The sequence below is a fragment of the Ischnura elegans genome, chromosome X, assembly GCF_921293095.1.
Source record: "Ischnura elegans chromosome X, ioIscEleg1.1, whole genome shotgun sequence".
Lineage (NCBI taxonomy): Eukaryota > Metazoa > Arthropoda > Insecta > Odonata > Coenagrionidae > Ischnura > Ischnura elegans.
In genome coordinates, this window is record NC_060259.1 from 41,244,111 (window position 1) to 41,266,684 (window position 22,574).

Below are 22,574 nucleotides of genomic sequence, written 5' to 3' on the forward strand. Positions count from 1 at the left end.
ATCCGGCATGGGTGGTCCTATAGGGAGTAATTGAGGATTAATCCCACGAGTGCAGCTCTAGGGGTCATAGGTATGCTCAATTCTTTGTACTGCGGTAAGGTTGTAGCCCAATAGAAAGGCATATCCCAAAAGGCTCTTTCAATCGATATATCAAAGCTTCCTGGTACAAGATTATCCTCCTTCACAGAACTTTCTTCCTCTATGATCAATTCTCTGGCTATTTCTCTCTGTCAGAAAGAGCCTTCATATACTCATTCCACCTACACTTAACTTTACCTTGATCCATTAGCATCTTTCAATTCTTAGTTTTAATATTTAACATATCTTGCCATCTTTTCACTCCCAATAACTTAATTACCTTGGCATACAGTGTGCTCACTTCTCCTTCCTCTAGACACTTTTCCATTTCTTTTTCATTTCTTCACTCTGCCTTTGTACCCAGCCTTCATCTGGACTGAACAAAATAATAGAGAAAAACTCCAGAACAAAATAAGAGAAAAAAGTTCCTGAATCAAAGGGTTGGTAAGTACATTGTTGAGGCTTTACTTCATGGAAATTAAACATATTAATCATGATAAACGCAAGGTTTGAATTCACACTTTATTCCATTCCAACTTGGGTTTCAGCACAGTTGTATCATTATCTAGGTAACATTTTACTCTAGTGGCCCAGTAAATATATGGTTAAAGGTGGAAAGAGAAGCAAATAAAATGGGAAGAATGAGAGGGAGGCAAGATTGATGAGTACATCACATGACGGTGTATTTTAAGGTAGGCGTTATTTATATAAGTTCAACCAATTCAGGCGTGATATAAAGAAATTTGGACATATTGAAATGATAGGTGGTTCCACTTTACCACTATTATTCAATGCATATGACAATATCAGAAGTTCCATCATCTGGTAAAAGTTCTCTGAGACCTCATGCCTCGTCGAGTTCTTGTGCCAGATGAGGGCTCTGTGAGCCGAAGCACATTGTACACATGAAATAATTGTGGAAAAGTGCCACTACCTATCATGTCAACAGTCAGTAGCATAGCCAGGAGTTTCGTTTGGGGGGGATCCAACAACAGGAGGGAAAATTTTTGAAAAACAGGGTACTAAGTTATGGGTTTTGAATTAATTTTAACACTTTTCATAATCGAAAAAACTTCATTTTTTAAAGAAATATTTTGTAAATTCATGTTTTTTTCTATATTCTGTTTTCGTTTATGAAGGAAAATAATTGTGTTTGTGTACTCCGGGGGGGGGGGGGGGTATTGACCCCCTGGGTCCCCCTGGCTACGGCACAGTCAACAGTTAAAAATATAACGAGGCAGTTACGCATATTAGGACTTATATGGTGGCCAGGGCTGTTATGGGGTAGAGTATATTTATGAAAAGGAAGAGAATGACTCTAGAACAAACAATCATATCGTGGTACATGTGGGTTGTTAACAACTTCAAATTTCCCATAAAAATCCAATTTAGTGCCCTTATCATTATGCTAAATTAATAATACTTAAATATTTAAAATAGCACACATTTTGTGATGAAGCCTTCAAAAAAGGGAGCCACGCATATGAGGGGCATTTAGAGTAGGCCAGTAGGGAAGACCGGGGAAAAATGTTATCCAGGTAATGGCACTACTAAGTAAAAAACTGGGTAGTTGTGCCATGAAGAGTGGATTGAAACTTAGAAGTTTTAACAAAGAATTAAAGCATTGAGGCGGAGAATAAAAAATTAATGATTTGAAGTTAGAAAACTGTATGACGGGAAAATAAGCCCCCAATCCAATCATAGCAGCAGATCCATAAAGGGTAGCATTCATTTAATGTGCAATGCTGCCAAAAGCCAGCACAGCCCAAAGGAAGACGAGCGGAGGACCCTTGGTACCTTAAAATAACAGGACCAGGGACCCTTAGGCACCCTTAGCCAAGGAGTAGCATCCTGGATTAAGTTGGAGGAGGACCCTCACAGCATGTGAGTGACCACATGAATTGGTGGCCATCCTGAAGTTAATTTTGTCTTCAAGCTTGCACTTTCCAACTTCCAATAAACTTATTACTTCAATATTAGAGTTCTGTTTATTTGCTCAACACAAGCATGCATAAACCTTGACTCTAAACCTACATATATCATGCATACTACCACCCTCTTAGTATTTGAGGATGGGTGACCACACCCCTCTTCCCATAATTCCTGAGGAAGCCAAAAAATGGATTCATGTAACAAGTTAGACAATGAAAGTATTTTTTTTTAAGTATTTCCTTTATTCTCATCTAATCCATTAGCTATCCATGATGTCTTAGGGTAGGGAATTTTTTTCCATCACTACGAATCTAACTTATGATGTTGTTTGTCATAGTATAGCCCTAAATTATTGATATTTTGACTCTAATAGCACTAATATTTAACTTCTTTCTCTAAGCCTTTAGGAGTGGCATGACTAAGAAAGGAATGTTTGGCCTGAGCAGAGGCGCAGCGAGGGGGGGGTTTCGGGGATAAACCCCCCTCAGACCTCAGAGAAATTTTTAGGTTTAATCCATTTTACATAATTGGATTGATATATTAACTCATTAAACAGTGTGTAAGGACTAATAAAATATTCCTCAGAAAGCCGTAAACCTCACCATTTTGAACCATTTATCTTAAAAATTTTCTGGGGGAGGACCTCCCGCTTACCCTTGCGGGTACTCCATTCTCCCAAACCCCCTAGTATTAGTTTTGCCTAAAACCCCCCTAGCCTTAATTCCTAGCTGCACCCCTGGGCCTGAGTTCATGTTCTGAAAAATATTATTTACTGCTTAAAAATTAGTACTCAATGATGATAACAGGTTTATTTTCATCTGCTCAGATTCCCTGCATTAAAACCAACATGCCCAACTTTGAATGCTCCAACAGATTTCTTGAACCTTATGTTCCATAATTTGATTGTGAGTCGTCAACTTCTTCCCAGCTTGCAAAACTTTACCTCGGGAATAATTTACTTGAGAGAATTCTGACATGTCTGCTAATTGTGTCATTCACATTTCAACCTTCAGGTTCTTTACCTTTTCACAGGTCCCAAAAGATCTCATGATCCTATCCTCAAAATATTATCACATTTTATCAATGTATTCTCCAGGGTAGTCCCTGCCCTTAGATTCTAATGGGGGACCAATTTACCTTCAGAATGTTATGCTTGAGAGAATTCTGTCATATCTGATATAGATAATGAGTTGAATAACTGCAATTCCTAACAATATTAAAGTGGTGATTTTCCCGTGCCTTCCACATTGCATTGATACGGTCGTTAAAGTAAAATTTACCATGCCTGTATTGAATTTAGTGTTGCTGTACTGACCAACTGTACTGGCAAAACGCACTGGAGTCATCATAAAGGAGGAGCTGCCCAGCATAAATGAGGATATATGTTTCATACTGGTACATACAAATTTTTATGCAGTGCTGAAGAAAATATTGAACCGCATAGGAATTTAAATTATAAAAGCAAGGGCATAAGAGATGCAATATTGGCTGTGAGGCAACTTGTGAAGAATAGAATGGAGTATAAGCCTACATTCATTGTATTTGAGGATTTGGAGGATACTTTTGGATGTGTGGATTTAAATTAAATGCATGAACTACTGAAAGAAATTAGAGTAAATACTTAACAAATACCAGGGAATCATCTACAGCCTTCATTAAAACTAAGAAGCTGTGGTTAAATCGGGACTTAGCAGTGAAGAAGCAAAAAGTTGGAGACGATTGAGATTAGGCAGTACTCTTTATCCATTGAATTCAATATTTGCGTCAAGAAAGAGATCAATGAAATCAAAGGAATGTTTCAGGAGTGTATATCAATGAAAAAAATTGCTCATAACAATTCAGGCATAACCAAATCAGGGAAAATTAAAAAATAAACTCTAGTAAATATGGAAAGGGCAATGGCAAGGTATAACACAACAAGTATTGAAAAGGAAAGTAAGATATTAGTGTGCAGCCAGAGAGAGGAAGCTAATATCATCATTTCACTAGGAAAGCAAAACGTTGACAGGGTAAAACAGATATTTTTTTCGTAAGAAGGCAAAGTAACCACCAATAGATGAAACAAGGAAGAAATAGTCAGCACAATAAACTTAGTAAATCATTCATCCAACAAAAAGAGGTCTTCATAAACTACTGAGATTACTAGCATTGAATTGTGGAAATAATTCATTGGATATGAAGCAATTCTTTCTATGCTGTTTGATTGTGTTAATTCTTCTTGGGATTACCACCAGAGTAATCCATTGATGAACGTCTTCTCCAATGATGACATACAACTCATTGGTGATATACAACAAATTAAACTGGTGGAAATCCTGAGAAGACTTCATTCAAGAGACAATGTATCTGATGTTACATGGGAACGATGTTTTCTCTACGGTATAGGAGCATGGATGATGACAGCAGAAGAGAAGTCAGAGAGGAACCATTTGAAATGCAGTGCTTCAAAACAATGATGACGGTCGATCAAGTGACCAATGAGGAAGAGCTACCGCAAATAGGAAGAAATATAAGTCCTAAAATACCTTCAGAGGATGGGACAACATAATTCATCAAATCCTGAGGTTTGGCTAATGGCCCAATGAAGATGGTCTCGCAACAAATGGATGGAGAAACAGAAAATATATGCCTTGAATCAGTTATACAACACAAGCTATCAAGGATGTAAAATAAAAGACACATAAATAAGGACCATGTTATCTGACATAAGAGCTAACCATGGACAGAGCTAGGAGGGTCCCTGAGAGGCCCCACTACCCCCACCCTATACCCCAAGAAGGCTCGTGGCCCCCAGAAAAAATTTTAAAAATCAAGAATTTCAGAATAAGATAAAATTTCCATCAGAAATTAGGCTTACTCTCCATGAAGGTTATATTTTAAATTTTTTCTTCGGAAGAAATGTTTGGGGGATGCACCCCATCTTCCAGAGAGGGTAACTCCCCATGAACTTGTGGAGAGTGGGTGGCTCTGGATCCTGCACCTCCATAAAAATTGCTGAGAAATTTAAACCAATCTCAACCAGTAGCTGATACAGAAAACACTCAAGGGGGGTGGGGGCGCAAATGATATTTTGTGCTACCTATACTTTTATCGTGATGAAAAATAATCAACTTACATACAAAGTTTAAAAAGGTTTCAATTAAACTGATTATACACATACACAAGACACTGCCACCTTATGACATAAAAAATTTACAATTGTGGTTCTGCAATGTTTGGCAATACAGGTCGCCCCACAAGGGGGGGGGGGGCGCGTGCCCCCTGCCCCCCATATGTATCCACCACTGATCTCAACATCTCTAGAATGTAGTGATACAAAGACAATAGCACCTTGGTATTAGGATATGTGGCTGTTCTAGGATTTCAAGTCTAAAATATTTTATTTCGAATGAAGGGGGCAGAGGGATAATGAGTGGTTAAAATAAATCTCTGAATATTTCCAAACATAAGTTTACAGTTAAAGAGGTGAATTCTTCCAGCCTTCCACTGTGTTTATTCATTTCTCTGTACAATGGTTTTATCACTGTTCTGGTTGGTTCCTTCAGGTCCATTTGTGTTGAGAATGAATGATGAGGGAGATGCAAAAAAGCTAGGAACTTCAACCTCGACTCATCATGGAAGCCTCCATAAGAAAGAGTTATTAATAAACACGTCTTAGATACATTTCTGGATTGATTCTTTACGTCAGCCATAGCCTGTGGAACATTGTTTACAAGTAATTGATGAATATCTAAAAGCGAGCAAATCAGATCTCAGACGCGTTATTGTGTTAGAGGTATTGCATATCACCAAGGCGCCACGGAAAATAATGAACCAAATTCCCCCACCCTAAACTACATGACTCTAATCCACCCCGATCCTAAACTCCTCTTTCATCCCATTCTCTTTTAAAACGCTTGCCTATACCTCCATATCATTCGCTATGAAGACTTATTGCAAAAATTAAACCAAACTTACTTGGTTTTCACGAAGAATGCGAAAAGGTAATATAAACCCCTTGAAGCGCGCCTGAGGGACCGAAAAAGCTAAAAGAATAGATGAGTCATAAAAATAAATTTTTAGATAACTTACCTAGCAAGAGCCATGAAGGGAACCAGTCTATTGCTTCTCGTTATTGATACATAAAGTTGAATAAATCTTCACTCAGGGTCAGTGGCGGATCCAGGGTAGGGACAAGGGAGTTAAAATTCCACCAGTAGGTAGTGGGGGTCGGAAACAAATTACCGTTCTATCTAGAGTAAATTGGATACTCAAGGGGGGGGCTATAGCCCCCTTAGCCAACCCCCCCCCCCCCCCCCCGCATTGATCCGCCACTGCTCAGGGTCAATATGGCACCTCTTATAACATTGTGATAGTCCAAACTTCTCTAGACTATTGACAAGACACCAAAGAAGCAATTCTTTGGACCCACTAATGGCGGCTCCAACCAGTGATGTCAGATAACAGGGCTAATTTCTGATAACACCACCCGTGCACCATTCTTAATTTTACAATACGTAAACAACGCAAACACCAATCTCATTCAATTGGAGTGTGCGCAGTAAAGAAAACGTCATTCAATATTCCGACCATAGAATCGATTCGAAAGACTTTCGATTCGATATTTTTTAGCAAAAATCGCGTAGCTGGAAAGTCTGTCACTCTCAATCTGACTATTCACTGTGAAGGAACCCAGCTCTAACGAAGTGTGTGGTAGCTCCGTGTCGTGTTTCAGTACGTTATGCATTCTGACTTGGAATTAAATTGTCCAGCAGACATTGACACCGATAGTAGAACGTATGAAAACTCAGATAAGTATTCTGGTTACGGCATTGAAGACATCCATGACAGCACGACTCCTATATATGAAGATAGATTCCTGGTGGATCGCAAGAAACTGGAGCAGCTTATTCTGGGTGAGGAAGATTGCAATCTCGCTCTAAATTACTTGTTATACCTACTATTAGCATGCGTTTCCCAGGCTTGGTTAAGTTGTTCAGTGCCTGTGAATTTCTCTCGGGCTTCCCACCGTGCTAGGAATTCCATTTCTGTTTAAAGTCGAAGGCAGACATTGAGTGCCTAACCCACCCGAGCCCGACGAACGAATAGAGACGACGAAGAGAACGAATCCCGAGAGACATTCACAGCTATCATTCTCCGGGGATGAATCAAAGCCTTCTTAAAATGTTCAGTGCACCGGGCCTCGCCTATCTTCTATTTTTCACCGCGTCAAACTGTTGTCCACAACGCAACTCCGACGCGGTGAAACCCGGAAAATGCAGCCTACACTACCAGCGCACCACGGAAGCCTTCGCACCAACTTCTATTATAGTTTGCTGAGTGACCATATGGCCTGATAACGGGGTTTTGACTTTACCAATTAGCTCTACAGTTTTTTAATTAGTGGAGCTGACAATTTTTTATTTCTCCAGAAATGCCTATTTTGTGTCATGCCAACGGACTAAGTCGTAAGTTTTCTGCATTCAGCCAGACACTGATTTAATTTTTAACATTTTCTAACTGCTCCAGTCTCTAACATGATACCATTTGGTACCGCGCCGAGGGACTAATGATCTTCTTATTTGAAGTTTGCTGGTCACTACGAGGTCTAATTATAGAAATGTATTCCTTATTTAATGGGGATTTCTATGGAAATGCGGCGATTGACATCGTACCTAAATTCTTCTCGTGTTCAACTAGGCAACGGTTTTTCTGTAAATATTTTCTGCAAATTGAATAACGTAGGTATTCCTTTTTAATTGCAAATTCGTTTATATTTAGCCGTCTAATTCGTGAAAATACTGCACGTACTACGTCAACACAAATGCATGCGCAAAATATTTCTGATAATTAAAATAGAGTGACATGCGGGTGTATGCCGCGAGTCGTAATGGAGATTGCCCCGACGTTTCGCGACCGACTGCTGGCCACTTCTTCAAGGGAATGGTGCTGGCATTTGTTTTTGCTGCCTTTTTTATTTCAGGTGGGAGGGGTGGGCAGAGGGTGTGAGGAGTTAAGACTAGAGGGGGAAGATAAATAATGTTGCTGATGACTGGGTTCCAAATACTGATGATTCTCAATCCTGTATCTCTGTTATAGTTGCTCTTTGTACAGAACAACTATAACAGAGATACCGGATTGAGAATCAGTAGTGCTTGGAACCCAGTCATCCGCAACATTTCGTTATCTTCCCCCTCCATTCCTCATTCCTCTCACCCTCCGCCCACCCCTCCCACCTGAAATAAAAAGGCAGCAAAAGCAAATCCCAGCATCATTCCCTTGAAGAAGTGACCAGCAGTCGGTCGCGAAACGTCGGGGCAATCTCCATTACGACTCGCGGCATACACCCGTACGTGACTTATTTTTAATCGCCATGAGCCGCGAAAGCTTCAATCAAGATATTTCGTGATCCTTCTGTAAACTGGGTGGTTGGAATGAGTTGTTATGGCTCCGTGAGACAGCCACAATCTTGCCATGAAGAGGGAGACTCCATAGTTACAATTATTTACACTATATTTAGATTATGGTTCGAAATTTCTGATTGGCCGTTCTCTAGAACAACTTCGGGAGAAAATGACAGCATTTTCAATCATGCTTGTTGAATGAAAATTACATGGTACATGACTGGTGGAGGAGAATAAATTTGCTTTAAAGTTAGATATTTTTCTTCGAAAATTAATTTTTTGGGGGGCCCGTGCCCCCTGTGTCCCCCTGGCTACGCCACTGTGCCCAGGAGCCTTAGGCAGGATACCTTACTGTCCAGATTTTCTTAGTCCAGTATTGACACCGAACCGCGTTTCCACAGCAAGGAACAACAAGTACTCCGAGCGTTGAGCGACGGCCCTCTTCTCTGTCGGACAAATCGAGTTTGGAAGCCCACCGAGGATGACGATTTGACCCGCAATTTCCATGGCCGAAACTCGCCCCCGCGCGAATGAAATTCCACGCGTAGTTGAGTAACGAAGTATTCTGAAGGCGTCCTTTCATCCATAGAAAGTTTTTTTTCGCGCATTCCTAGCAGGAATGGTCGAGATAAAAAAGCCATTTTTTTTTCAAAACAATTGGATGAGCCGCGTTAAATAATTTCATACCCTCAATCGATTGTGTATAGCTAGGGTGTCTGATAAATGTTTCATCTATCGTAGAAGTGACAGATAAGTGAGGAAATGATTTATTTCCGTTATTTGCCATGGATGTGACTTTTTTGTAGGCAGTGTTTTGTCCTTATTTGATTTTATTCCGCTACTAAATTGTTGGATTTCCCAAATAGGTCGAGTGATAAGTTCAATGAATTCCTTCGGTTTCATTCCGTGGAAAATAATTAACATGCAGCGAAATTTCAATGCCTTATCCATTCTTCACCAATGACGTTCAGCACATAATTTAGATTATTTATTTCTTTCCTTTTTACTTGGGGAGCGTGGTGGGGGAAGGTAGAGCTCTTTGCTAATGATGGAAAGGTCCTAGGTTCAAATTTCAGGAGAAGCATTCGGGCGCCCTAAATAATGAAAATTATCGAAGTACGGCTTAGGGTAAGGAACTGCCGCCGTAAAGTGAATATGTGCAATTCATGCAATGTGGCTTCGTTTCTGGAGCTGTCTCCTCACCCAAACTAGCCTTTGGGTTGAAGCACTGAGTAGTTGAATCTCTCCGGAAGTTCATTGGAGCAGAGTGTTTTAAGCTCATGTAAAAACAAGCTCAAAATTCAAAATTGGTTTCCTTTCCGCGGTCTTTTGATATTAGCCTACACATTGCTATATTTCACTCATTAAGGCCTGGTTACACGGTACATTAACACGTACAAGTTAATGTAAGTTTGCGTCAATGATTTTGGTGGACCGGAACGGAACATGTACGAATGCATGAACCAGATTAGAACAGGTTCTATTTTCTGTTCATGCATTCGCACAAGTTGGGTGGTTTTACGGTACATTTTGGCGTTCATTCTCGCGTTCATACATTTAGACATTAACCCGTACGTGTTAATGTATCGTGTAACCAGGCCTTTACAAACATTCCAAATCTACGTGTTACAAATGAAATCGTTGCAAGAATTGTGACGCGACAAACATATCCAGACACCATTTGCGGCATTAGGAGTTACGCCAGTGGATGCAAATATCAGTTTTCCGCCCCTCCTCCCCTGAAACCCCCTCGTCTCCTCCCTCCCTCCCTCCCCACAAAATTATAATACATCCGTAAGCTATTTTTTGAGATGCGGTAGTTGAAATCACATATTTGTTTGCTATTAAGAAGTTTTACTGATATTATTGTTAAATAATTTATAATTCAATATCATTGCTAAGTGATTTAATTGGAAAAAATAAATAACTTTTAAAATATTTTTTTTAATTTTGCCACCCCCTGAAATCTGCCACCCGGGGCACGTGCCTCCTCTATCCCGCCCTAGTTTCGGGCCTGCCAGATACTTATGCTATATATTGTTTTTGCTGTAAAGCAAGTTTTAACTGCCCACCTTAACTAGACTAATGTATGTTTTGTTATTTTTCACATATTCACTTCATCTTCGTGAGCCGGGAAGGGCAGTGAAGCACTATGTAATTTCCGTAGCTGGATTACCTACTTATTATCTGGCGATTTAAATTACCTACAGTAGATAGACAATTCCCTAGATGGTAAGAAGCATTTAAGTTTTAAGATTTTATTGCGGGATTTCTATAATGACACACTGTCCTCAACTGTCAAGCGTATAAAAAAAATTAACAGAAGAAAAACATTGAAATTAGATTTTGAAAGAAGTATTGGAAGCATGGAGAATAATTAGGCACACAGATTGTTTTTCAAGCGGATATTCCCCCTGTATTAGACGAAATTTTTCGGCTCCTGTGAGGTAAGATTTTTTGTTCGCGAGGTGTACGTCAGTAAATTAACGGTACTATGAAGAGCCGGATAGTCAAGTACACTCCTCGTAAAAGCTTGTGGTGCTGTGAAATGGATAATTTTGGGGAGAGGAGCCTATCATCTAAAAACACTGTGTTGAGTGGATTCATGGAACTGGTGGGCTAATGTTTACGATTTTCGCCACCAATTTTGTAGTTCATCGAACTCATTCAATGAAGTTGAATCGAGTCATTCCTCGAAGTGAGGACAGGGAGGGGGCATGTAGTCTTCTTGACTGTGCTCGGAGAGGGATGTCGGGAAGAGCTATGTCCGCACCCTCCCCAGCTACTAGCGAATCGAATGCAAAGGGCTTGGCGCCGTGTGAAGTTTTCCAATGGGATCGACATTCAGACTGATTTTTCCGCTATATTCTCGGCGCGTTCTCAATGCGTTGCCATAATTTGCCTCAGTAGTGGATACGCACCCAAAAGATGATAGATAAGCAGTTTATCAAAGTGAGAGCACAGCTATACAGACCAAGCCAAAGCGCACGAATTTCTCATATTCAATGTAGGGAGGGTGGCATTTCACTACCCCGAACCGAACTTCGAGTTTTTTATGCTTTAGGGGGTGTTCAAAGGCTTCACCCGAAATTTGAACCTGGGACCTTTCCGTCATTAGCAAGAAGCTCTACTCACCCTCACCAAGTTCCCCAAATAAATAGCAAAGAGATAAACAATCGAAATTTAGAGGCAAACGTTATTGGTGAAGAATGGGTACGGCAATTACGGTATTCACCCCCATTGTACACGCCGAGTTTCCAGCATGAAGCCAAGCCACGGATGTCACACATTTATATTTTACCAGAGTAAGCTGTCCATGACGTAGCTCTCACCTTGCTGTTTCGGGCGGCGAATGCGCTGCACGTCTCGAGAGATGTGACAGGATAGTGTGTCAGAGCAAGCCCAGTGAGAAATGGATCATCGAATCTACGTCGAATCTTCGTCGATTCGACGACTATAGATCGATATGTGGTCGACGTCGATTTTATTTGTTCAATCGACGTTTTTTCGACGTGTTATTCTCATTGGCCAGCGGGGTCAGCGTGTTGATTGGCTGAGGGGAGAACTTAGTGATGCAGTTTTAATGTCTTAAAAATAACGGTGAGACGCTATTACAACATATGTGTCTTAAATAAGAAATATAAAATTAAATAATTATTTTATTTATCCTTAAACATTAGTTTTAATCTCCGAGAACAATCTTTGATTCCTTTTAATTCTGTAACTTGACCGTTGAAGTTCGATTGCGTGTATCAGTTGAGCTGTTAGTCGTCATGCTGTTAGTTCTTCGCAGTAAACTCGGAACAGAGACATTCGGCGCCGTATAGAAAATTTATTGTCGCATTTATTTGGCGCGACAAACTTTGCTAGCTCTAAATCCTGTTATTGGTATTTAAAATCCTTCTGAAACTTAATGAGCTTTTGGAATCGTATTAATCATCGAAAAAGGCATTCCGTCGCTTAGTAAAGACAAGCTTCCCTACGTCTTCCATACTTCGGAATCGGTCTGCTTTTGGACCGCTGTATGACAGGTAGGATTAGCTTCCCCTATTTAATGTGTTCAAGATTTCCATTTTCACACATTTGCCACATACGCCGGACCTTCTATTTGCGTCCAAGTTCTTACTTCTTTCCTGCGTGGTATGTGATATGCACAAGCTTGGCTTTGTGACTACGTTTACCTCATTTCGATACCTTTATACTCGCGTCATAGATGTCAACATCTCACATTTTTTCTCAAGGATTTCTGATTATTATTGAAGATGAATACGAAGGACTTAAGATTACAAATCACCATTATAAATTTATTTCAGCCTTCATTTGTTTAGAATTTACGTGCTCGATTGAAATACGTCGTTGGCGCAGTAATAGATGCTCTTTATTAGCCGAAAAGATGTATATTTCCGCAATTATTAGTAGGAATCGCAGGTAAAAAGACGATATCTCGTCGACATAGAAAACTCGTCGATGGTGTCGACGTCGAAAACACGTCGATGGCTTCGACGTCGAAAACACGTCGATTTTCGGACCATATAGACATCGATCGATGTGTTACCATCGACGTTTTATCGATGAGTACTTCGACGTCGAATCGACGTAGATTCGATGATCCATTTCTCACTGGGAAGCTCCTCATGACAGAGTTGTGGTGCTGGGTCCATCGCATATTCTATTCATTCACATGATCAAAGGGTGGCAGAACAGACTGCAAACTGACTTACTCAGTTAAAAACCTTATTTAAATTAATTCGACGAGTTTATTGCAACAGACATTATTATTACCCTTGCATTTTGTACTCGTAAAAGAAAAGTATCAGCAATCAATTAGAATCTCCATTCAATTCTTTGATCTGCTTTGGTCATTCTCAAAGTAAAATCACTGTTATTGCAAAATCTAAACTCTTGGGGACTACCATATAAGCACTTATGCTGAGATTTCGCCGCAAATGGCTACTGTACGACATTTATATTTGGAGATTAAACTATGATTAAAAAATAAAATTTACCGTTGAGAATCAAATTGCGTTGTATTTTCATAAGTATTAAAGCTCCTTTTCTCTTCTAGGTGATCACTGGCGTGGAGAAAATGCTGAAACCTTTTTTGAAAAGGTGAGTATTCTTTAGGGAAATTACAAGCATGTTCCCCATACGTGTTCATTAGAACATGTTGAGGATATTTAAGAAACCCTTGCCGAATACACGAGGGATTTCTTGCATGGTGACGTGTAGATGTAGATAGATAAGTGTAGATGAGCGGTCTCTTCCTGTTGATAATTTCAGTGTCGTCCAAACAGGTTGGATTAAGGTCACAGCGACACAATTGTTCTCTACATATCGGAGATCATGGAAAAATTCTTTAGAAAAATTGACATATATGAGACACATAAGCGTTATAATTGTATTTGAACTGATGAATTTAAAATTGCGATGGAAGACCGCGTTAAAGATGACCATTTTCCAATATTTACAATAAACAATAAAAGGGAAGTTTCTACATTTCTCCCCCAGCACATACATTTGCTCGAATGTCTTTACTTCTGTAACTTCATTAAATCTTTATTTAGTTTTCTTCCTCCACTGCGTTACAATAAGGTTTGTAATCCAAAGTAAGATAACCACGGTGGGTTTACGGGGAATGTCATTACAAATATATACGTACGCTTTCAAGAACTCTAATATTGGTTTAAACATTAATACTACTTGAGTTTAGTGGAGTCTGAGCGCACAGCACGACTGAAGCTAACGCCTTCACGTGCCTTTCCAGAAATAATTATACCGAATTTTCCTCTACGAATAAATCACAGCTTCCTTGGGCGCGCCAGTCGTCATAGCTATCAGAAACATTAGAATTTTTATTGCGCATCTTTGTTATGTAAAAATTATATCATGATTCTTATGAGTTCGTAAAATTGTTCTATTTAGTTCAGTACTAGTCTGATGTTCAAATATCTACTTCTGACATTTGAAATTATAAGAAATTATTTAATGAACTTAAGCACAATCTGATACTCATCTAGAAAATTTCTCCTTTGAAGGCTCTTCGTAATTCGAATCTCTTACCATACATTTTGGCATGGAATTTTTATGAAAACATTTTTCTGATTTTCAAAAAAATTCACAGAATGTGAAAAAAAGGAATTTTAGCTAAATGTATCCTCAATTTTTAGCTCGTCAAAAACCCAGAACACACATTAGTTCATTCAACGCTGTTGCCTTATATTCATGTGTAAAGCATTGAAATTGGATTTCATTGCAAGTTCAGTGAGCAATCGCTGCTTTGACTCGCGAGACTTACGCTATCCTCTGAGGTGGAACGCCGCAACAAAAGAATTAATTTTTTTAATTCTCCTAATTTAATTTAGTTTCCTTTTTCACATGAGTGCCTATTCTTGCCTTAATCACATGATATGCTAATATATAAGTGTTTTTAGAAATCTGTTCACAACATACTCGATACTTTGCCCAATTGGGCAGCCGCTTAGTTGAGGGGGTTGTACGTAAGTCCCAATTAATCGGAGTCTGTAATACCGGAATATTTACAATAGCAGATAACCACTGCTCAACAATCCTAATATTGCCTTGATGCAGCTCTCCGCCCAATTCTACCAAGAGCTAATGTCTTTACGCAAACGTATTTCTTTTCTTTCATGCCCTCCTTTAACTGCTCCATGTATCTTATTCGAGGTCTTCCTTTTCCGTTATTGCAATCCACTTTTCCCCAGATAAGAACAGCATAATAACAACAGAACGAGTGAGGAATAGCTTTAATTATGAAGCTTCTCTGAATCCAAATAGCTACGATTGTCCCATTTTTGAGATCAAGGAAGGCAATGTCTCATTGTGTGTGGCTGTTTTGAAGGCAACGAAGAGACTAAATTCTTAGATTTTTTAATCAAAAAGTCATCACTTGGATTCAAAATGCTATCAATAAATCATAGTTATAGATTGTGTCATATCTAGATTTTGCAAAATAATTCCTCCAAATTATTTATGAAAATAATTCCACTGATAAGGTTATCATTTATGCGTTTGATGGACCGTTCCGTAATTTTACGTTTAAATTCAGATCTAATCCCAATTATTTTCTCCTTTTTAGGTAATGGAAGAAACGGACACAGAGATTGACTGGCCACGTCGACTTAAAATTGGAGCAAAAACCAGAAAAGGTAATGGCATCTCAATTTTATATATACTGCAAAATATTTACTTTAAATTTAAAAGTTTTCAAATGTGCATTCCCGGACACAAATCATGCAATCGAGGCGCCAAGGATTTTTTAAGTCCCGATTTAGCAATACCGCGGAACCACTCCGCCGCGCCGCTGCAAAGAACAAGCGCCGAGCGAGGGCCTTCTTCCCCGACGGTCAGAAAGAGTTTTAGGCCCTCGGAGCATAAATAGTAATATCAACTCTACGCCTCAGAGAATGAAGTTTTGACTCGCGATTTTAATGGCGGAGGTGGGCCGAAGCTCTCACCTTCCGTGCGAGTGAAAATTGCGCAGTTGAGTAACGAGGTTTTCTGAAGCCTTCCTTTCATCCGCAGAAAGCATGTTTGCGGTTATTCCTTGTCTCGTTGAGTCTCCTTAAATATTTTCAAATCCTTAATCGATCGTGGATAACAGGGATGTCTGATGCGTTTTGTAACTCGCGGAAAGGACAGAGAAGTGGGGAAATAACTCAATTCAGTGAATAGCCATGGAGGTAACCTTTTTGTTGGTGTTGCCTCGTTTGTGTGTGCCTTTTTTCCTCTGATACATTCTTTAGGGAGTGTGGTAGTGGTGAGTGGAGCGATAGGCTAATGGTAGAAGTGTCCCAGGCTTAAATCTTGGGTCTGTACCCTCACATATCCAAACTAGTCTTTGGTTTGAAACACTGCGTGATTGAAACTGTTCGGATTATAACTGAAGCTGAGTTTAGCTCACGTAAAAAAGATTCAAATGCAACTTTGTTTTCCTTTCAGATCTCTTATTGAGATCCACCTACACAATCATATTTCAATCTTCTTTGACGGTTGGTGAAATCTAAGTGCCGTGTAACTAATGAAATCATTTCAAGAATAATGAGATTACTAAATTCTGCGAATTTGTGATTGTTGTAACGCATGAATTCCTCAAGTGGCCGTCCCCGGTCTAGGATCAAAATTACTGCAGATATTTCGGAAACCTAGCGGTTTTTGAAACTTAGTCGGTGCAAGGGAGAATCTCGAGTGGAAATCCGAGAAGAATGCACTCAATGCCTACCATTAAAGTTATGTTACATCTTTGCGCTAACGTAAGAACATGGCGTAGTAGACATAGGTTAAATATCAGAGTCCCAAACAGATAGGTTTCAGATTGAATCGGTGGAAATAATTTTCTTGTCGTTTGATGTATCGCATTGAACTGCGGGGGGTAGTTTTCTCGTATATTTAATCCCTCACAGTCCCGTAATTTATTTCCATTATTATATATCTAGTATATTTCATCCTAGGCATTAAGTGTACTGTGCGCTTTATGTGAGACCAATAGAAACGTGGAAAATGACATCGTCCGTTTTGCTAGGTACTTTAACTGTGGATATTTAATTCGTTCATTGGTACTAAGTAAGGGTATGAAAAATGTTGACTTCCCAAAAATATGCTCAGTATTTGTGTTAATCTTTGCGATATATTTACTTTAAAGCCTCGGACGCATATATTAAAGGCCTCTTATTAAGATAAGTGTATCGATGCTTAACTATTAGAGATAGTAACTTAGCCGATATCGAAAAAAGGAAATGAGCTCAGTATTTGCGGCCTTCCGATTGGAGGCACTTAGTTTTTCCGCAATCCAGAAGTTTTCCATTAGGAATCTTGCAATCGTTCGCAGCTTGGCGAACTTCAGCGTCTCATTTTCACCGAAGGAAAATGAGAATAGCATTGATCCAGCCACCCAGTCCTACAGATGTAATGCGTAATCAAACCACTTCCTATTTTCCATCCCAGGTCTTTTCCTTTGCCATGCAGGATTGAATGGGTTTTTCTCGACTAATATGCACCGCCTCGTCCGGGGGCACCACGATATATAAATCGCGGAACAAAACTTTTGCCACCGTGGGCTTCAAAAATCTTTTTGTCTGGTAGGTAAGAAGGCCGTTGCTCGACGCTCGGAGTGTTTGTTGTTCTTTGCTGCGGAGCGAGGTTCAGCGGTATTGCCAATTCGGCCTTTTGAGACTTGAAAATATTTTTTCTTCCGTTTGCTAAGATTTTTGTATGTGCATAGCCACTAAAAACGGCCATGAACATTTTTACGGTACAGAAATGCATTCTCTATGTTGTTCACCGTTCGGTGCATGACTTTTTTGGTGAGATACCATTCCATAGCATATCTCCCTCCTCAAAAAAAACTTTAACATCATGTTTATGTTCGTTACCGTCGTTGTATTTAAAGCGTAATTGCGAGTGAAGTAATTTTTGGCCAACCTGCACCATTTTGAATCATTTTATGGGGGTTTTAAAGGACCACTCCCCTCCTGTTATCACGGCCCCGTTCACGAGTCACGAGGAATGCCACACACGCCCACAATGACTATATTCGTTGGCCTCTCTCGTGGGGTATGGTGTTTTGTCAGCCCAATATTTTTATTAATGCCTTCATCTTGATTTTTTTCTTCCCTTCATATTTTCTGCTGATCTCGAATATTTTTTTACCTTTATATATCCTTAAGTTGTCTGATAGTTTTTATTTTCCCTCTCAAATATTTCAGGTTAATGTTGCGATCTTCGATATCAGTTATCCATCTCGTATCGGTTTTGCATGCAATTTGCACTATACCTTGAGGATTAATTAGGTAATGCATTCGAAAGGCACCCTTCCATAGGTGGATATTTACAACAAATTGTCAATTCAGGGGACCTTCCCGTTGCACAATAAAATAATTTCATTAGTTTTATCGTGAGGTTGTTAGTGATATTTATATTTTTCTTTTTATGTTTAGATCCATACATAAGAATTCATGGAAATGAGACCAATGTGAAGGAAGCCAAGAAAAAGGTGCTATCTGAACTGGAGCCTAAGGTAATTTCATTTTCTTTCTCTCCTATGGCATCAGCTTAAATTCGTTGGCATGCATTACATGAAAGTCCAACAATTCTTCTATAAAGTTTTAGAACTTTCATTGCTTTAACTTAAGGAAATTTCATTTTTAACTGTCCAATGAAACTGCTTTTTCTGCATAACTTTCACCACTACCAATCGTTTCATAAGCTTCTATTTTAAGTAACTGGACGCCATGTCTGTGCTAGAATAGTGTCCCTGGGTTTCTTTTTTCTAGCTTCATGAAATCGTCCTGGTAATTCTTAACCATTCGACTGCGGGAACGTTTTTAAACGTTTTGTTTTTCTGGGATGACCGGGGAGAGTTTAGCCTCACTACCGATCCCTACAGCAATGCACTTGGGCTCTACCCAAGCAGCAATAAAAATTTTAGGAAACTAAGGAAGGTAGTCAAACGTTTAAAAAAGTTTTTCCGCAGTCAGTACAAAACGTATCGCTATTTCACACAATCTGTCGAACAAAAATAAATTGTAGAAGCCGAGCTTGGGATTTCTTAGGATTGCATTATTGTAGATTTTAGTGTATTGTTGATTCGTAAATGTATTTTCATTTTGTAATGGCTTTTTCTACTGGTTTTGATTTCGTCATAACCAACCTCAGAATGCTATTTCTTCAAATTAAAAGACTTTTCTGACATTTTTTTCCGAGTCTGAGTCGAAAAAAAGTACCATACTACAGAGAGATTTTAAATCGAGGTATCTCGTGTTTTGATTCAACAACCGTCTTGGGAGAAAGCACATCAAAGTTTTTTTGTTCTGACTGTTATCCGTAAAATATAACAAAAATAGTGGTTTTTTCGTTTAAAAGTCAACTGTCGCCACTTTGATTTAAATAGTTCTTCCTACATGGGTGAGTCGCGAAAGGAATCGAATTTGACCTATCGTGCATATCAGAAATAAAATAGCAGAAAAAAATAATTTTTTGTGGCACAGCGAAAATTATTGAATGAATTTCGTTACTTCCAATGAACTACTTTCATAAATAAAAAAAACAACAAGGTGGCGCCTTACTTATATCGCTTAGTATTCTTTCAGTAATATTCGTATTTTCGCAGGCTAGTGCACTATTTTGTAACGTTTGGAAGCATTTCCAGTTTATTTCCACTATTTTTAGTGGAAATTCATGACAAAAATATGTAATTTTACAGTATATACTTTCAGAATTCGCGTGGTAATTCGGTTAGGGCTCACATTTATTTTAGTTTCTAGAAAAAGCGACATGTAGAACCGAGATATTTTAAACTATAAATTTGGCAGAACATTTTTTAAGTTAAAACCTTAAGACAATACGATGCATCCATTGGCTAAGTTTCATTTCGGGATCAATGGAGAGTATTGGCTTTTTTAATTCCATTCTACTTTTTATTGCCTTAAAAATGTTTATTTAAAATTTTTAACTGTGCTACAATGAATTTAGCAAATTAAAAAGACTTCATCGGAAGATATAGTATCTACAGTCTTAATACGACAGCTAACTGCAGCGCAAAATCTTGACTTTGAAATCCACTGGACTACGATGTAATAAGTAGATTGAAGATTTTATATCGCACATGGGTGAGGAGAGAGGAAATTAAGAGATGCAAATGCGCCTGTAGCTGCAGCGTTGTGGATAATTCGTGTAGAAATAGTGACACTCATTTAGTGCTTCAATCTAGAGGTTGGTTTGGATAGGTTATGGAAGAGCTCGCCTTGGACCAAGCCACAGGCGTGTAAATCCAATATATTGTTTGGATTCCTTTCCCTAGGCCACTTCTCGCCGCGAGGTTTTCTTTTGCTCTCATCAAGGATGGCATCAGAACATCCCCTATCCATTGACACTTTCTTTGAACTATTCTTTTAAACTGTAAGATAAAATTTAATGTAATGCACAGGTAAGAGTCAATATGAGATGAATGTAGCATGCATAGATGTGTATTGATCGAGATTCACTTTTAATACTGTGTGCACTTAATTTTTAGCATGTTTTTGTTAATTTTTTCGGTTTATGTAGTATATTTTGTTTAATTCTTGTAATGTTTTTACTGCGGCAATAAAATCACCTTGTGGTGAAATTAAGATAATAAATGGCATTACCACAAACTTTAAATAAATGCATCTCACTCTAACGTTATTATTACACGGAAAATATGTTCACATGTACAACCGTTACTAGGTGAATCATCTCTATCTTATTCATCTGAAAACAGAGTATAAGGATCAGATGCCCAAGCCTTCAGCCTTTTTTACTGCATTGAATCAAATACCTGGCAGTGACTGTCTGTAAACGTGCCAATATTAGTGGTTTTCTCCACTCATGGTGAAATGAGTCACCAATTGAGGGAGGTATCCGTTAGATAGCTCTGTATTTCTCTCCCTCAATGAAACATGAATGCTTGGGTGGACCCAAGAAGAAGTCTCCTGACCGCTTCGTTCCATTTTTTCCAGGCGTGGGTATTGAGAGTCATAAGTCTGAAGTTAATATGAAGGTCACGATTTTTGCGCTCACGATTTTCTGCTATATCCGCTTGAAAACAAATTAAGGTCAACTACCTACCTGTGAGACTTTGAAGGCTAAGATTATACTCAACCACCGGACAAATCTGGCAGCGCTGTGCACTCGTGGTTACGAAGAGAAATTGTTGTCACTGGCGTAGTTGTATCGTTCGAGTTTTTGTTCAGTAGGCTTTTCATTGACATCTTTAAAACACATTTACGTAACTCACATTTTCACTGGAATTCTACAGCCTCATTTGTGTTTACTGATGTGGCTATCACATTAAATCACAAAAATTCACTACATTATGATAAATGGCTGCCTATTTCGAGTCATTTCGAAGGAATTAATGCTGAACAGATCTATTCCAACAAAACCACCACCTCCCACATCTAACAGCGCAATTAAGTAAACATTAACGCAAAATTTAACCTAAACAATTCAAGTTAATCCCATGCTTTGTTTCGTATATTTATATGACGCGACTGAGGGTAAGTACTGAATAAAATAAATTGTTTTGAGTTTGCTAGTTGGAATGGAGCTCGATAAATTATTCTGACAGTAAAAACTCTGTGCTGTATTACTTAAATAAATTGAAGGAACTGTACCGGGCTTTCATTACAAGAGCATAGAGTCGCCGACGATTGATTTTACATTTTTATTATTTTACGATGTAATATTTTGTAAGAAAAGAACTGCGAATGTAGGAACAGATCCAGGAGGGAACACTATAAAAAGGAAGATGCTTGGTGAGCCCAGAGTTATTGGGAAGATGAGGTCGAACGAAATAGTAAGGGAAAGAATGGGCAAGTGGTGGCACAGGCTGAACGACGGTTGGACGTGGTGGTTTCGGCACTGAGAACAAAGGGGAGGGGGTGGAACATTGAGTTAGGTCATTCAAAACACTACTACCATGCACATTGGGATAAAAAAAGTTTTAAAGCTTTCTAAAAGTCTGGCTTTGCTCCCTCGTCACATGCACGTAAGAGCTTTGGAGGGAATCTGATGAATATTCATTCATCTTCTATCAAATGGCTGACGGCCACTAACTTCTCACATTTGACTCTGTTTCCAATGTTCAATGATTCTTACTTATAACTTCTTTATGTCTTCCAACTACACTCGCCGAATTTTTATTTTGTTCGATAATTATACTCACCCGAGCCATAGTGTTTATAAACTTCAAGATAAAAGCAGAGCAGTAGCAGATAAATTCACGCTTTACTCCGTGAAACCTTCCTTTCTCCTCCGGCACTCCAACCCTCAGAAGCCCCTCGCTTGCTCACCCACTTCAACCGCCCCTTCCTCTGCTGGTCGGAGACCCATCAACCAGTTCCCATCATCACGGCAAAATTAGCACCTTCCTTACTTTTTTTAGAAGTGAAATATTACTCTGCGTGTTTTTTTACAAGTTGTTGTTTACATTTTATTACATTTTTTTAGTTACGAATGCATATATTAGAAATTTTGTGGCAAAAAAATTGATAAAAGTGTTATTTGACTATTATGTCTTGTTTAACCAGTGCTGAAATGGCGTTCCGGCGCGTTCCAGCACCATGACACCTCTGCCATCAACCCAAAATTTCCCTCCGCCCAAACCTTATGCCGCTCATTCCCCCTCCATTCCCTAACTCACTC

General features: G+C 39.0%; 1 protein-coding gene across 1 annotated transcript in view; it reads left to right on the forward strand.

Annotated features, from left to right (window-relative positions):
- Nucleotides 1-6,655: 6,655 nt before the first annotated feature.
- The window catches only part of LOC124171502 (protein bicaudal C homolog 1-B-like), a 38,636-nt gene continuing 22,717 nt past the window's right edge, over nt 6,656-22,574 (forward strand). The window contains exons 1-4 of the mRNA XM_046550678.1: nt 6,656-6,905; nt 13,459-13,502; nt 15,490-15,559; nt 18,347-18,426. Coding sequence (XP_046406634.1) covers nt 6,731-6,905; nt 13,459-13,502; nt 15,490-15,559; nt 18,347-18,426 — 369 coding nt within the window. The 5' untranslated portion in view covers nt 6,656-6,730. The remainder of the gene's footprint in view (nt 6,906-13,458; nt 13,503-15,489; nt 15,560-18,346; nt 18,427-22,574) is intronic.